Source organism: Myotis nattereri, assembly GCF_964212035.1.
Source record: "Myotis nattereri genome assembly, chromosome: 2".
Classification (NCBI taxonomy): Eukaryota; Metazoa; Chordata; class Mammalia; order Chiroptera; family Vespertilionidae; genus Myotis; species Myotis nattereri.
Genome location: NC_138076.1, coordinates 199,036,428 through 199,053,041, shown reverse-complemented (window position 1 = coordinate 199,053,041; position 16,614 = coordinate 199,036,428). Strand labels below are relative to the sequence as shown.

The 16,614-nt window shown below is 42.6% G+C and overlaps 1 protein-coding gene across 9 annotated transcripts in view; it reads left to right on the top strand.

Annotated features, from left to right (window-relative positions):
- Window positions 1-16,614, top strand: part of ANKS1B (ankyrin repeat and sterile alpha motif domain containing 1B) — an 812,878-nt gene that overhangs the window by 733,243 nt on the left and 63,021 nt on the right. For all 9 annotated transcript variants that reach the window (XM_081080965.1, XM_081080961.1, XM_081080962.1 and 6 more), the window contains 2 exons: window positions 8,051-8,158; window positions 10,399-10,578. In XM_081080965.1, coding sequence (XP_080937091.1) covers window positions 8,051-8,158; window positions 10,399-10,578 — 288 coding nt within the window. The remainder of the gene's footprint in view (window positions 1-8,050; window positions 8,159-10,398; window positions 10,579-16,614) is intronic.

Sequence of the window (16,614 nt, the reverse complement as noted above, 5' to 3'; positions counted from 1 at the left end):
GGTGCTATGAGGGATCCTATGATACAGTGACCCTGTATCTCACCCTCTGGAACTTATAGTCTGGTTGGATACTAGAGAAATTCAGAGAAGGAGGTTGCTGGGATCCAAGGTGAGCAAGGAAGGCTTGAGATGGGTCTTGATTTCATGCTTGCAAGAGCTAAGTGAAAAGGAGGCACAGATATTCTAGAGTGTACAGAGGTGTTGTATATGTGGGCCAAAGGAATGTATGTGGTGCAGTTGGAGACATGGAGGAGATTGGCTGGAGTTAAAGACAGTTTAGATAATAGGAGAAAGGGCTGGTTCTTGATCTAAAATCTACCCAAAGATATCTATAAAATAGCACATTTAAATAACAAAGATACCATTCAGAATTTTGTGGTTAGGGTTATTCAGGATAGAGTAAGAACGTTTTTTAAGTTATATTTAAGAGAGAAATAATGCCTTAGTTAACAGAAATCTCTCTTAATCTGTGTAGCTGAGTAGACATATATATTTAGATAGATGGATGCATGTTAAGTAGGTAGATGGATGGGTGGATGGATAGATAGATGATGGATAGACAGACACAAAATAGAAATATATAGACAAATTTAAAAAATATTTTTCCAACTACTGGATTAAAAGCCCTAGAGGAATGAATATTTTTTTTTCTTCTTTGTGGCTCACAGATTGCATAATACGGTGGTCATATGTGAAAGATATTCAATAAATTTGTTGAATAAGATTATCATTGACCCTTGACCATCACAACGCAAAGGTCACTTCCCTAGAAGAAGAGTGAAAGAAAGAAAAAAAACAACATCATGACCTTCCGCTTCCAAGGTCCTTCTCTCCACCATAGCAGTGCCAGCATGCATTATTACTTTCCAAGAAATAAGAGAGAAAATGTCACAGTCGGAAATCAAATGCCATTTTCAACGAGGGTGTCTGGAATTGTGGGAGTGGAAATCCGATGGCTCTCTGGCACTTTTGCCTGGATGCTCTCAGGTGGAAAGTTTTTGGAAATGATAACCAGGGAGGGGGGAATCCTTCCCATTTAATTGCAATTTTAGTTCTGCAGATGAGAACAAAGCAGATAAACTTCCACCTCGACTTCCGGTCTGGGCATCCCAGACCACCAGGAATCCGCAGAACACTTGCAGGTTTGTGCAGATTTCTGTAAATTGAATATGAATGACTAGGAAGCTGCTTTGGGAATTATAAAGCCCTGAACTAAGGCATTATTTCTCTCTTGAGTATAACAGAAACTTAAAACTTTCTTACTCCATCCTTGAATAACCCTAACAGCAAGATTTTGAATAGTATCTTTGTTATTTAATGTGCTGTTTTATACATATCTCTGGGTAGATTTTAGATCAAGAGGCCACTCTGAAGCCAGACAAGCTCTCAAGATTTGCTTGGGAACTGCTGTCCTTAGTTGGCAAGTATCTAGAAAGGGGAGAGGGGGACAGTCTGCCCCCTTAAAATGGAAGGGGGATTCAGAATGCAGATGAAGCTGTTCCATTCTAAAGACCATTTAAATAAAAACAAAGTAAAAATCTCTCCCTGCACAAAAACCCAGAAATGAGAAGGCACAATGATAACTAGAATCGCTTGTGTGCTCAGTGATGCTGCATGTGTAATCTCTGGAGGATTCCAGCTACATGTGTTATTTCATGTCTGCCCGCTAAATCTGAGCCCCAAAGCATAACAAATGCACAGAGTGACACTGAGGAAGATAATGTGGACATGCCATTGTCCCTGGAGGGACTTGTCCCAGCCGGTAATAAATGGATTGCAATGTCATGAGGAACATGGAGAGAGACTGTCGCTACATGACTTTTCTGCATGATGTGTACGTTCTTGCAGTTTTCATTGGTGTTTTTCGTATTGTGTCTAGGCAAACATGGCAATGAAAATGGAAATTGAAGGATGATAGGATATTTCTAAGGACATGGAATGTTTGATATCCAGAAATGAATCACAGACTAAATCTCCAGCAATAAGGGGAATGGTTAGTGAATTACGATGTGCTTCTCTAAAGCAATAATATGGTAATATGGAGTTACTTAAAACGTCTGCTGAGATTTGAATATGTAGGAAAGCTCTTTAGCTTTCACATTGGGTGAAAAAATTAAGTTGAGAATTGTACTTATGGCCACTACAAAACATAATTGTGGGGACAAAATGAAAGGAAATATGCCTAAATGCAAATAGCCTATAGATACCTTGGTCTCTCTTTTTTTAATATATTTTATTGATTTTTTACAGAGAGGAAGGGAGAGGGATAGAGAGTTAGAAACATCGATCAGCTGCCTCCTGCACACCCCCTACTGGGGATGTGCCCGCAACCAAGGTAAGGTACATGCCCCTGACCGGAATCGAACCTCAGACCTTTCAGTCCACAGGCCGATGCTCTATCCAGTGAGCCAAACCGGTTAGGGCAATACCTTGTTCTCTTATTTTTCTATATTTTCTGTCTCTACCATGGGAAAGCAGTATTGTTATTATAATCAAAACATTATTTAATTTTTAAAAAGTAGGTGGGGAAAAAAAGCATGTTTCATTTACATCACCTCAAATTTAACATGTTTAATTTGTGGAACATTACATTTTAAAAGGAATAAAAAAGAAGTCCAACTGCACTGACTTTCTGTATTGCTGGGACATATATTCTGATGTGAGCTGCTCAGTGCAGGGGTAGGGTCATAATATTGTCTAGCAGAATTCCCACAGGTAAGCCCAGAAACATAAATGACACTGGCATAATAGTATGGCATTGTCACTCAGCACAGTTATTCTCCTCTTGCTGGAATTTGCAGTGTTGTTTCTGAAGTTCTATTTAATTGACAGTGAAGAAAATTTGAAGAGGTAGCTACTCCTTGGATGAGTGGATACCAATATTCAGCAGACCTGTATTGTTTCAGTATTCCTTGCCTTTGACCCATATTTCTCATGATAGTTGTAGTGAAAACCCACTAAGGGAGCATGCCATAACTTCCATTTCTTATCTATTGGAACTGGGCACATTCTTATGCTCATGTGTATAGTAATTTTTCCTTAGCTAATGGTTTGACAATGTAGTTTTTGTGCCCAATCTCTGCACATTTTCCCTTTGAATTCTCCAAATAATTGGTGGCAGAAAATTAATATTGTTTTTGAGTTGAACTGAATTGTGTTAATATCTTAGAATAACTAAATCCCCCAAATATTCCCATTACTTTACCTTTTACTCCCATTGGGGTCCTTGTACATGCAGCTAACTTTCACCCAAACAGTAATGAAAACCGTACAGAATTTTTCTCTACCACAGTAACTGTTGCTCTGGCTTTTTGAAAACTGTTTGTAAACTGACTGGACATCTGTCATGGTGCCTGGGGTGGTAGGATTTCACTACTTCCCTATCACTTACAATGGTGATCAGATGTTACGCTGACCTCAAGGCAAACCCAATGGCCTTTGGGCTTGACTTTTCCCATATGACTTTCTTTGGAATACTCTCTGTTGTTGTCTTACTGATTGGATTTCATATTGTTGACTTCGAAGTTTTGAAGCCAAATGTCACCCTCCCTACCACTCTACTCTTAGCCAACTTGGATTGAATCTTGGGTTGATGAGGATGTTCTGGTCTTTGTCTATACAGATTTCCCCCACTCTCAGAAAGCAGAGCATTCCTATGAGACCTTTCTTAAGCCTAAGTGGCTTAAAGCAAAGAAGAAATTACCTTAGGACACATCTGGTTAACAGATGCACAAAATTAACGGAGATAAAGCCCAGATGCGCGCAGACAGCTCAAAGCTGTGGCGGTTGATGCTGAGATGCTGAGTGTGGTTCCCAGGGAAGGAGCTTGGGGGCCACTCTCGCTGCTCAGGGTGCAACTGCCTCCATTATGCAAAACAAACACTGGATGCTATTTCCCATTTTCACCTTTTTACGTAAAAGTAAAAATCCTCTTCAGATTTCTTTCACTTAGCAGCAACAGGAACTAATGTAGGTCTGTCGAAAGCCAAGTGGCGTAGGGCAAATTTTCAAAAAGCGGGGACACCTGTCTAGGCATTTCACAGGGAACTCTGTAGGGTATCTGCCTGGGCTCCTTTGGCCCAGCTTTAACACTGCTATAAGCCTCGTCCAAAACTAAAGCTGTATAATTCTAATGTTTTTCAGTTGGTCAAGACCCAGTACAAATGTTTTTAACTTGACAACCCAAAGCAAAGAGCACCATCTCAAAACATGGTATAAAACAATAGTGTAGCTAAGGCGTAGAGGTCAATACCTAGAAGAAGAGCATGGTGAGTGGGGAAGAGCAGGCTGAGTCAGGTGCAAATCCTGGCCACGGTGCCATTAGCAGCATGACCACAGACAGGGTGCTCAGTGTCCGTGGATCTCAGGTTTTGCATTTCTAAAGATATTGTTTTTTTAAAGATTAAGTGAGAAGTTTGTACACATATATAGTGCACTTGGCACAGTTTCTAGCACAATTAGAACATAGAACTAGAACATAGCAAATGTTCAGAGGATAATAGTTATCATTATTATGTGATATGGGGTCATTTCTAGTAAATAAGGAAAGTTACCCGAATGTTCTTGATATGAATTAGCACTCTGTTAATTTTTTTATTCTATCCATCCATCCACTCTCTTAGGGTAGTTAGTTCTGTGGAGGAGACAGTGATGGAGCTCCAGTTAGTGGCTCAGAGTACCTCCTGTCAGAGAGTAAATGGTGTGTGTGGAAGAATAGCATGAATTTTTTAGATTAGGTCCAGAATTAAACTAAGACCTAGAAACTAGACCCATTCCTATCACTCACTGCATATCACTTCAATGAGGGCTTTTCCCAGGTTAGCCACATCTCTTCATGCAAAGCACCAGCGAATTTGTTTGACATGACTGACTATGAAAACGGCCAAGTCTGTTTTCTGGGTGAGGATTTCTGTGCATCCGTTGGGTCCATTAGCTAGGATAAGCACACCAGGAAGGTTGCATCTTCTCTATGCCGGGCACTGTGCTGGTTATGCTCACAACTTCATCTTCCCAACAACATTTGAGATTGGCATGCGCGTTCTCACTTTATAGGTGAGAGAACAGAGACCACAGGAGTCGGGTCACTTGCCCACAGTTGAATTGAGAGAGTAAACCAGAAGCAGCAAAGGCGGTTACACCCGCTCGCTTTTACCAGTTATTTGTTGTTTAGTGTCTGTTATTTGTCAAAATAATTTTGAACATCTGTATTACTACGAAAAGCATTTCTTAGCAGGACTCAGGAGCTCGAGGTAGCACCCTCAGCATCGGATCCAATTTCTTACTGGGAGAAAGGCAGTGGGAATTTTATGGAAGGAATTTATACTCAATAGAAGTCTTTGGCAAAGTAACTGAAAATAAGAATAAAAGGGAATAAGAAAATGCAATGTTTTAGATTTACAAAATACATTTGAAAAGAGTACTGTTGTGTTTTTCTGAAATTGGGGATTCTTTGATCTTGATGCTTAAAAAAAGAAACAAACAATGCAAGAATATTTTAAAGGCATTTCCCTGGATCATATAAACAGTGTTGCCTATAAGTAAGCAGCATTGGGGCCACACTTAGCATATTTATAAATCATCTGAAAGAAGGAGTTTATGGTCAAATTCCAGATTTGCAGAAACTGCCAAGCTCCTCCAGGTAGCAAAATGCCAAGCTGACTAATATGAATGCAGAAAGAGTACACAGGGCTGTGTGAGGGGACAGAGCATGGCAGATGGGCTTCTGCATGGACAACTGTAAGATAAGGAATTTAGGGAGAAATAATTCAAACCATCTTTCCAAGATCAAAGAGTTCTGACCTATCAACTATAACCAAATTAAGAGGTTTTTACAGCCAGTGTACTAGTATGTTTTTGTCCCTACTTATCCCTACCTCAGATGTGCTTTAAAACGGCATTTTAGATCAACCAAAGGACTTATATGCTAGCATATAGGCCTAACCAATGGACACAGACAACAGGGGAGTGAGGGCATGAGTGGGGGGGATGGGGGGGTAATGTGGGGATAAGGACACATATGTAATAACTTAATCAATAATAAAAAAAAAATAAAAGGGCATTTAAAGGGGGATTAAAGCAGAAAATTGTATCCTGCTCAAACAGAAAGATGTGGTTCACTTATACCTGGAATATTGTGAGCAATTTTTGTTTGTTTGTTTTTATTGTGAGCAGGTTTTTTTTTTTCAACATCCCTGAAGCAGTTGTGCTAGAGTAGGAGATGGTGCAGAGAAAGTGGACTAAAGTGATCTCTGGGAAGAGGGCCTGCTTTATGCAAACAAACTGCAAAGTGTAGGACCCGTCAGCCTTGGAGGTTTATAAAATCAATGGAGTGTGTGTGCTTGTGGACATTCGAATTTAAGTGCTAATTTAAAATCTAAGTAAATGTAGGCAGAAAAGCCAATAAGCCAAGTGACAAATAGGCAAATAAAAATTCAAGGTTAGCATAGGATGAAATGCCCAAAGATATACTCACCCCTCCCCCTTAAAACTTGAAAAGAGAGAAAAAAATTTTTAAGAAACTAGTTACTTTGGGAACTAGTTACCCAAAATGAGCTGTATCCTAGAACATCACGTGGGCAGGGACAGGGTAAATACATTTTTTGTGACTGCATCTACATGTTGTATTAATGTTTGGAGATACGCCCAAACTTTGCAATTTACAGCTTTGGAATCAGCAAACCTGATTCAAATCTCAGAGCCACCTCATGCTAGCTCTTGGATAGGCAACTCAGAACCACTTTGAACCTCGGTCTCCTTGACTGTAAAGCAAGAAGCCCTTCTGGGTAGGAGTGTTGGGAGGATAGAAAAGGCAGCATGTGCAAAACTGCAGGAAGGGTAGGGACTGAGCCTTTTCAAATCTTGGTTCCCTGTGTCATCTCTTCTCCAAGGTGTCCTTTGCAGCTCTGTCAGACTTAAAATCCTATCCGGGGGAGACCGGAGTCCCCCAAGTCACTGTGCTTGATTGTAACCCTGCGTTACAACTTTTATCTAAATCAGCGGTTCTCAACCTGTGGGTCGCGACCCCTTTGGCAGTCGAACGACCCTTTCACAGGGGTCACCTAAGACCATCCTGCATATCAGATATTTACATTATGATTCATAACAGTAGCAACATTACAGTTATGAAGTAGCAACGAAAATAATTTTATGGTTGGGTCACAACATGAGGAACTGTATTTAAAGGGCCAGAAGGTTGAGAACCACTGATTAACTTTCATTCTCTCCTATTCAGGGAGCTCCTGTTATTTCCAGTCAGAGCACATGCCCAGGTTGCTCGTTCAATCTCCAGTAGGGGGTGTGCAGGAGGCAGCCAGTTGATGATTCTCTCTCATCATTGATGTTTCTATCTCTCTTTCCTTCTCCTTTCCTCTCTTTGAAATCAATGAAAACATGTTAAAAGGGGGGCAGGGAGATCCAGGGTAGAATAGGGCCCAGTGCTTTAGTGAGGAGGTGTGGGGGCCTCTGTGAGGAGACCACACTTGCGCAGTGTCCAGAGGGGTGAGAGGCGTCACGTGATCTCTCAGGGGCCTTCTAGGCAGATGGGCAAAGGGGGTAGAGGCCCCAAGGTGAGGATGTGTACCAGATGTTCAAGGAGCAGAGAAACCGGTGTGACTGAGCACCCTGAATGGAAGGGAGAGAGGCAAGGACACAGACTCAGGCAGTGGGCAGCCAACCCTGCTGGGCCTCGAAGCCAGGTCAGGACTGAGCTTTTATCCTAAGAGCAACAGCAGGCGATGGGAGAGTCCAGCTGGTTGGGGAGAAGACTTGGCTTGCCTTTTGAAAGGCCTTGCGGCTGCTGAGTAGGGGCTGGGACTGGGGCAGCCTGAGCGAAGGGGCACCCTCTCCGCTTTCTCCTCTTCCCCCCACCACTGTGCCGCCGACCCTTTCTCCATGGCATTTCTACCTTCCTGGACTCGAAGGCTCACACTGATTTCACATCTGTCCCGGGGCAGAGGTAGCTTTGCACAAATCTCCTTTCGTTCCTTCATCTCTTAGGACCCACAGAAATCATTTTTCTCAAATGAAATAACCCAAATGTGTGTCGTTTCAGGTTTTAAAAATCAGTTTGATTGGCCACAGGAAACGTATTTTGGCGTCACTGGGAGACAGGCTGCACGAGGACCCGCCCCAGAAGCCCCCTCGCTCCATCACCCTCAGGGTAAGTGCTCAGGATATTCCTGTTTTCTCCACGCCTAGCCCCCAAAGTTAATGTGGGGCACTAACATGAAATGACTGAAGCAATGAGTCAGGAAGTGCGGGCTGTGTTCCACACAGCGTACCTTACCCATCTGAAAAACAATCTCACTTCTGATTGTGTTTCATATGACAAGGTTTTTTTTCCCCTCGATTGGTTAAATATATTTTTTTGAGATTTAGATACACATCAGACAAACCCCCACCTTTAAAGAACGCCCCCCCCCCAACTACTGCCATCCCACACTCCCATCTTTACCGAGCGAGGAAATGAGTTTTCTGTCAGACTCCTCAAACCCACTGAAAGAAAATCGATCAGAGGCCACAGCTAAGTGAAGGTCAATTTGAAATTAACCTTAGGGTCTTAGGTTTTTTATGAAGTAAATATTGCCCAGCCTTACCCACTTCAAAAATTAAGGTTAGAGAAGCTAGAACTAGATATTTAATAAACTATTTCAGCTATTGTTTAGAATTATGGGGCAGTACAACTAGAGAGAAACCCCACAGCGTGGGAGGGGGGGCGGGGGGGCACGCAGAGAGAAATATAGTGAAAGGGAAGGGAGGCGAGGAGGAAAAGGCAGAGGGGAAGAGAATGAGCAGAGGACTGCCAGGCGAAATGGAGCAGGGAGGGGCGGGCCGTATTCACCGGGTACCTGAGGCCTCCAGGAACTGTTCTAAAATTCATCGAAAAGTTGGACTGTCCATGAGCAGTTGGGGAGTTCCCACTCTCTGCTCTTTACTTAGTCCTGCACTTGGTGCCTCTGACTCCCTTTCTGCAAGTGTCAGAAAGGGAGCAATAGTAACTGATGCACACAGTGTGGCATTTCAACAGAATGGCCAGCAACCCGATGCAGTAGAATGCCTCCTATCAGTGAGTTTCAGCACACAGCATAACCACCGTGGGCCAGGCAGGGGGTCGAGCAGGAGAGGAGCTGTTAAGATTTGAGTTGGGGTGGGGGGGGTGGGGGGTTAATCTGGGGGAAAAAGGAGACAGGTAATACTTTAAACAATAAAAGTTGTTGGATATTTAAAAAAAAAAAAAAAGATTTGAGTCTGATTCCGTTTTAAAGAAAGTGCACAAAGATTTCTGGAAATGAAAGAGAATTGGCTCCGGAACGGAGCCCTTAAGAAAAGTGATTATTGGGGCAACTGGGAGATGCTGGGACATTTGGAGGCTAGTTGAGGGCTTTGGGAGCAGTGAACGTAGAATTAGGACCTATTTTTCTCCCTCAATAAGAGGAGCTTCAAATAAATTGGGAGCCCTAACCCGTTTGGCTCAGTGGATAGAGCATCAGCCTACAGACTCAAATAAATTGGGAGAAAAATGTGGCTAGAGAGGGATAATTGTCTTACCCTCATTTTGCTACACAGAAGGGGAGAAAGATGTAGGCACCGTCAGGATAGCCCTCCTGGAATGACTGTTTAAAGGAGGCCTTCCCTCCTGCTTACTCAGCTCTCTTTCCTCCCCCATCTGAACCCATCCCTCTGACTCCCTGAAAGTGATTTAGGAGAGCAATAGAGATCCCCAAGAAAAAGTGCAGAACCTTAATTTGTCAAAGGAAATCCAGAACCTTAGGGGGGGCCAGGGAATCAGCACCCTCCAACCCTCCTCTTACTTGCAAACACTAGTGCCCAGCTGTCTGCCTCCTCTTGTCTTTCTTCCGACCAGTTATCCCCCAGCTTAAGTCGCCTTTGCCTTTGAAAGTCATTCTATGCACTGCCCTGCCATCCGCACGTGTGACATGCTCCGTTTCCGTACTGTGTCCTCTTCCCCACCTGACTGCCAGACCACCGTCTGATGGAGGATCCAGCCCCGGTGGTTCCCATTTCGCTTCCTCGTCATGGCCTCTCCCGTGGTGAGGACTCTGTCCACGGGAAGACGCAGCTCCTGCCCTTGTACACACACGTGGTCGTGTCAGGGTTGCCTAACATCTGCGTCCTCTCCCCTGAGATCACCCACTGTGCTGGTTGAAGAAAACAGCCTGATTCTCTGTACTCTAGCCCTTCGGCCTGAAATACTTAGGGGGGGGGGGGAGTATTGGCTAGATCATGCCATTCACAAGACAGCGGGATGCTCCACGCCTTGGCCGTTGATTCAAAAACGAGTCCCCGCCCCACAGTGTGTCCTGTCGGTATTTCACAGTTTTGCACGCAAAGGTTAGCGGCCAGAACGTGGCAATGACTTCATGATGTGTTTCCATTCAGGAACCCAGTGGTAACCACACTCCTCCTCAGCTGTCTCCATCACTTAGCCAAAGCACTTACACCGCTGGCGGCTCCCTAGACGTTCCTCACATTATCATGCAGGGCGATGCAAGGAGGAGAAGAAATGAAAACTACTTTGATGATATTCCCCGATCAAAACTGGAGAGGCAGATGGCCCAGGTAAGGTGTTATTAAATGCCTCGCTAGCGTTCTTTTGCCTTTCACTCATATCGCGAAATGTATTCCAACACTGAGCGATAGCTCACGATGCCTATTGTCCACACCAATGGGGAGTTGACCATGTTATGCCATGGCTTTCATTCCCTTGCTCACGTGACCTAGATTGAAACAGACCTTTCTGGGAATGGAAGGTATACACAAACGCTTGGTTTTCATTCTTACTGAAGAAGTTACGTCCACTCCCATAAGTCTTTGCCCTAAAGGGAACAATCACTGGGCAAGAATGAAATCATAATGAAAATGAATAATAAAAGTCTAGATTAGAACATGTAAGTGGGCTGGAATACAGAGCAGAAATCAGGGGAAAGTGTTAACTCCGATAATGTTGTTAATTCCCTCCCAAGTAGACACATCTGCATAGACGTGTACTAGTGGGACTAGTTGCGTCATCTCACGTTGTGAACTTGAGTAGCTGAAAATGAGGCTGCTGCCGGACACTAACAACTGAAAAGAGAGATCTGTCACATCCAGACCTTTCCCTGTTTCGGTGTGGATGTCTATGTCTGACCTGTCCTCAGATGGCCGCTCTGAGACGCGAGTCAGCCGTAGCCAAACAGTGGCTCTGTTCTTAAGCGCACATTCATGTGGACAGCTAGCCCTGGCGTGTAGCCCTGAGATTCAGAGACATGGATTTGTTGACAACAATTGGCAGATTCAACCCTTTTCATCCCCATTCTAGGTTCAGAATGATGTGTTGAAAGGCTTCTCTCTGCCTCTCACACCTAAGATGAAAATTTCGAGGTGAAAATATGACTGTAATTGCTTCGCCTTGGTTGTTAACTATTTCTCTCAACTGTTTGCGGGATTCTGTTTTTAAAAGCCTTTGGCAAACAGTCTATGCTGCTACTCACAAAAGAAAAACGTGAAGAGAATGTTCTGGAAACTATGGCTATTCTGCCTGCTAATGCCCCAGGAAGAAAGGGCCTGATATATTGCATCTCCTTTTAGCTCTCTCAGTTCTGAATTGTCCTCAGAGTTCTTTGTGCAAGGAATGGCAATGTTGGGATTGTGGAGAATCCTTTATTGAAGGGAGATGGAAAACGTAGGAGAGACAAGAAAAGAATAATTTTCCCTTTCTCTCTTGTTACATGTTGCCTTTTAATCCTTATTACTGTTTTCACTGATGTTCTTTTAAATAACGAGTCTGAGAGCTTTTTTCCAAAAGGTGTTCATGTATTTCCTGCTACTTGTTAGAATTTGTGGATCACATAGGTGGTTAAATCTCTCTAAAGACAGGATTTCAGAGGCATGGTACGTTTTGACCTTGAACCATGTAGTCTTTATGTATTAATGCAAACGGGGTGTTTTCTGAACCCTTCTCTCTGCTGGGTAAGGGAGGGTCGTGCGTTGATGAACATTAGCTCTTATTGACTGTGTCGACTTCAGGAACAGAATTACCCATCTCAGCTGCTCACATAATTTATGAAATTTCTCCACATGGTACAGCTTTTCCAAAGAGGAAATTAATTACTCTTCCTCCTATATCTGAACTCTCCGGGGTACTCTAGAAAAATTTCTCTCTTACTTTCTTTATAAGAGTCACAAACTGGGCCAGTAGTACCTTTTGAATAACCTACATTGTTTTCTTGTCACTCCAGTCTGAATGCATCATTTTCAGGAATTGTCTTGCCATTGAGAAGATTCAATGAACTTGTATCTGGCCGGGTGAGAAAGGGCCAAAAGCAGCAAGAAGAGGTAGACAAGCTGGCAGGTGGGATGTGGTGAGCCATGGAGGGCCTGTGTGCATGTGCTCATTCACCTTACGTGTGCTGCTCACAATACTCAAATGACTAGTTGTAGACACAGGCCTCCATCAGCAACCAGGAGCTTGTTAAAAACTTCCTAAAATCCTGCTATTTGATATGGCACTTTTGCGGCTGAGGAAGTAGGAGGTGGCACTACCGGAATCTGATCTATAGGAAAAGGCATTCTGGGATTGCGGCTCTTCAGGTTGTGTTAATTGCAGTCATTGATTTGTTTGCTTTAAGAGTGTTTCCTCATCTGGAAATGCCAAAAAAGTCATGAAGAAATGAACACGTATGTACCTCTTTAAAGTAGTGTCGTTTCAGTGCATTAACCTAACAAGATATTAAATACTTGATAATTTTGTTGTCGAACAGTTTTATGTATGTGGCTTTTCCACCATTCAACAACTGAGATTGATGTTCTTTTCTTTTTTGGGTCATTTGCTATCATAATTTCAAAAATTCACTTGCTTTTTAAAAACATACTCTCTCTAGACTACATTTTTTTCTCAAAGTTATGTGCTTAGCCAATAAAGTCAAGTCTTCCCGAAGGCTTGCATTAGCCATTGAAATCCCAGTAAGCGAGCAGCAGCCACACACCGCCTTTCCACCAGGAGCCCCATCCCAGCGGGTCTTCCCCCAGCGGTTTCTCTCCGGAGGCTTACTGTAGTTTGGTCACTACATGCCAAGCCAGTCTGTTCCTAAGTCGCTGAAGTCCATCTTCAGGGTTTCTTTCCTGTTGCTAAAGGACAGGGAAACACAGTTAAAGAGAATCACCAAGACAGATCCATGTTTTCAGGAAACACTCTACTGCAAGCATGTCACACTCACCGGCCCTGAGTGTGACATGCTGGCAGTGCCTCAGGTTTATCTGAGCCCCCACCGGAGTGATCTGGAGTTCCGGCCGTAGGCGAGAAGCCTTGTGCTCTCGGCGGCTGCATTCATGGGAGTTTTGCCTTCTTAAGGTCTGCTGACCAGATGTTTGGAAATGCTTTGCTTCACTTGGAAACACGATGCTGAGAGTGATGTCCATTCCACCTATTAAGTTCATTTGTTGGCAAATATTTTTTTAAAAGTAACACTGAAGTGGTGTTTAATTACTTGTTTTCCATTTAAACCAATATGAAAAATAGCTATTTGGGAATACAAGGGCTTTGCAAATGTTGTGGCTGCTGTTTGCTTTTATTCTGATAAAATCAGTATTCTGCCTCAAATTATCTTAGATGAATATGTGAGAAGCAAAATTGAGTTTAATACTAATAGCATTTTTTAAACCACTGAAAGTAATGATGTAAACACATCTAAACAGTGGGTTTCCTATTATGCTAAAAACATAGCTTTTCAAGCCTGTGATTCTAAATTGGACACTTTAGCTCAGAAGTTCTGAAATGTTCCCCTATTTCCATACACCTAATAAATAAACGTTGCATTCACAGTTATATAATAATACCTAAAGCTTTTAAACTTTTAAAATACTTTCACATCTGTTATCTCATTTTAGCACAAACAAGGTATATACTGCACAACCATTGATGTGCGTGTAGCACATGGCAGATCAGCTTTTTAAGTCGAGTGCTGTGGGGATGAGATAGTAAATGAAAATATGGGGAAAATATCAGAAGGAGGAAAAATACTTCCAGTTCTTACAGCATAATCTAAATCTTTAGGAATATTCTTGAATGATATTTAGGAGAAGTCAAAGCACTCTTAAAGTGGATACTAATAGGGGGGTAAATGAATACTAAAGAAGAGTAATGGAATTAATAAAGTTTAGAGACCACATTTTCAAACTTATGAAAAAAAAAAGGAAAAACAGTTCCCTGGTGCAAAACTTAAAACACTTTATAGAAGGCCTCCATTTACAGAAAATATTTATGGAAAAATGAAATAATGCCTCTATTTTCGCAAAATAAAGACTTCTAAAAGGAAGAGAAATGCATATTTTCACACAACCTTTGGCTTAATATTCATGAGGAAAATTCATAATGTAAAGGTCTTTGTGCTTTGAACACTCCCATCGAAATGAAAATATTAATTTCGCCTGGGGCAGTGGCTCTATCTGATGAGCACAACCCTGAAAGCAGGCATGAGCCACATTTTAAAGGCAAGGAGACTGAGAAACTCCCTGACTTGGTCCAGGTAGCAGAGCCCATAAGAAACCAAATTAGAATTTGCTAGGAGCAGTATGTGAGGCTCCTATAAAGGCTTTGTCTAAATTGCTTCTAAATCATTGAAAGTTGATTCAGTTCAAAGTCTAGTATTTTCTCATCCAAACAGTACAACTTAATAAGTATGACTAGATCAATTCCTCCTTTATTTGAAAGCATTTTTACATATTATATTAGTTCTACAAATATTCATTCTTTTTTAAAAAATATATTTTTATTGTTTCAGGAAGAAGGGAGAGGGAGAGAGAGAGAGAAAAACATCAATGATGAGAATCATTGATCAGCTGCCTCCTGCATGCCCCACACTGGGGATCAAGCCTGCAACCCAGCCATATGCCCCAACCGAGATCTAACAGTGACCAGGTCGACACTCCACCACTGAGCCACACCGCCCGCTGGGCCAAATATTCATTCTTTTGTTAAAGGAAGAGAAATGGAAACAGCCATATAGAAGTCCTGCCCTGACCAGGTCCGTGCCTGGGGTTCCATGTGCAGTATTTTAGTTAATCCTCACAGCAGGTCGCTCTGTAGTGGAGGAAGCGCAGGTGGGTGAGTGCTTGGCCTCACCACCAGTACATAGCAGAGCCAGCACTCCAGCTCTGCTTTGCCGGGTCATACCCTGCTGCCTCCATGGTCCTGATGCCCTGTGGGCTGCCTCTGTTTACAGTGATATAAAATGTTTAATAACAGTTCAACAAACACTAATTTCCCACATGCTCTAATAGATCACACTTATGTAGGCACAGCGAGCAGATTGAGCATAAAATCACTAGTAGTGGGAACTTACTGAATCAGCTCATGGTTAATCACCACGAAACCCTTTAAATGCAGAACTACAGTGGTTATTTGTTGATCCTTTCGGTGGCAACCCATCCTGTACCTCCTGGTAGAACTCTGCCCTTCTCCCGTGTTTGTGAAGAGCTCCGCACGTAGGTCTGGGGTTGCTGCATTTACAGAGAAGTTCTTGTGGGATTCTCCAAATAATGGATGCTGTATCTTTAGTGGCTTCCTCAGTTGGTGTTCTGATTTGGTTCCTCTCTGGCTCTGTGACCTGTACCAAGTCATGCGGTTTCTCTGGACTTCCGTTTCCTTGTCTTTAAGACATAGGTAATGCCTGCCTCTCAGGTTTGAGTGTGTCAGATACGATGATTCATGTGAAAATATATTTCAAACCATAAGTCACTACATGTTTAGATGATATGATTAGCATATATGACTGTCAGCCCCTAATTCAAAGGTCCTGATCCATCTTAGGGCCAGTTAATGACAAAGCTATCAGACGGCTATCCATTCTATAAACACAGTCACTTTTGTTCTGGTGTTATTCGAGCTTTGAATGTATATTGAAAATGGAATTGGAATTTTCCTCTTTATTATTTTAATTGTATGAGTATGAAGGCTGCCAAGGAGCATCTGCCATGATGGAGACGGGATCTGTGCAGAATGATCATCAGAGCCAGAGAAAGGAGAGGAGAGATGGAATAGTCCCCTGCAAATACAGGTTACCAACGTCTGTGGCAAAGGACACCCCATAGTATTAGCATGATATCACTGTAACAGGGTGAGATAAACCACTTAGAAAGAAATGTAGAACTTGTTTGAAATACACAGTACACAGAAGTGTTAGCTGGAGAAGCCTGGGTAGCTCAGAAAGCCACAGGGCAAATGGCTGGCCATCTCTGGAAAAGAAGGAAGATCATAATTTATCCTTTGATACTTTCCCTGGGAGGGAAAGCCTATTGCTCCTAGGACTTCTTCCCCCTGTCTGACATTATGGGCATTTACAGGCTCAGCCTGCAGAAAGTAGCCCAACTGTGTTAAGAGCAAGAGCATTTTAGGTGGTTGTCCCCCCACAAACTACACAAAGTTTCTTATTCCTGTGTTATATCAAATTATTTTAATGCCCATAATTAGTGGGTATTTTTTAATTCAGATTTTCATCACCTATCCACTACTCAGAAAGGCTTAGCCTGTCCGTGACTTTAACCTTTTCTTCCATGCAGGTGTAAAGACCCACTTGTGATGCTAAGCACAGACAGATAATATATAACCAAAAAAAAAAA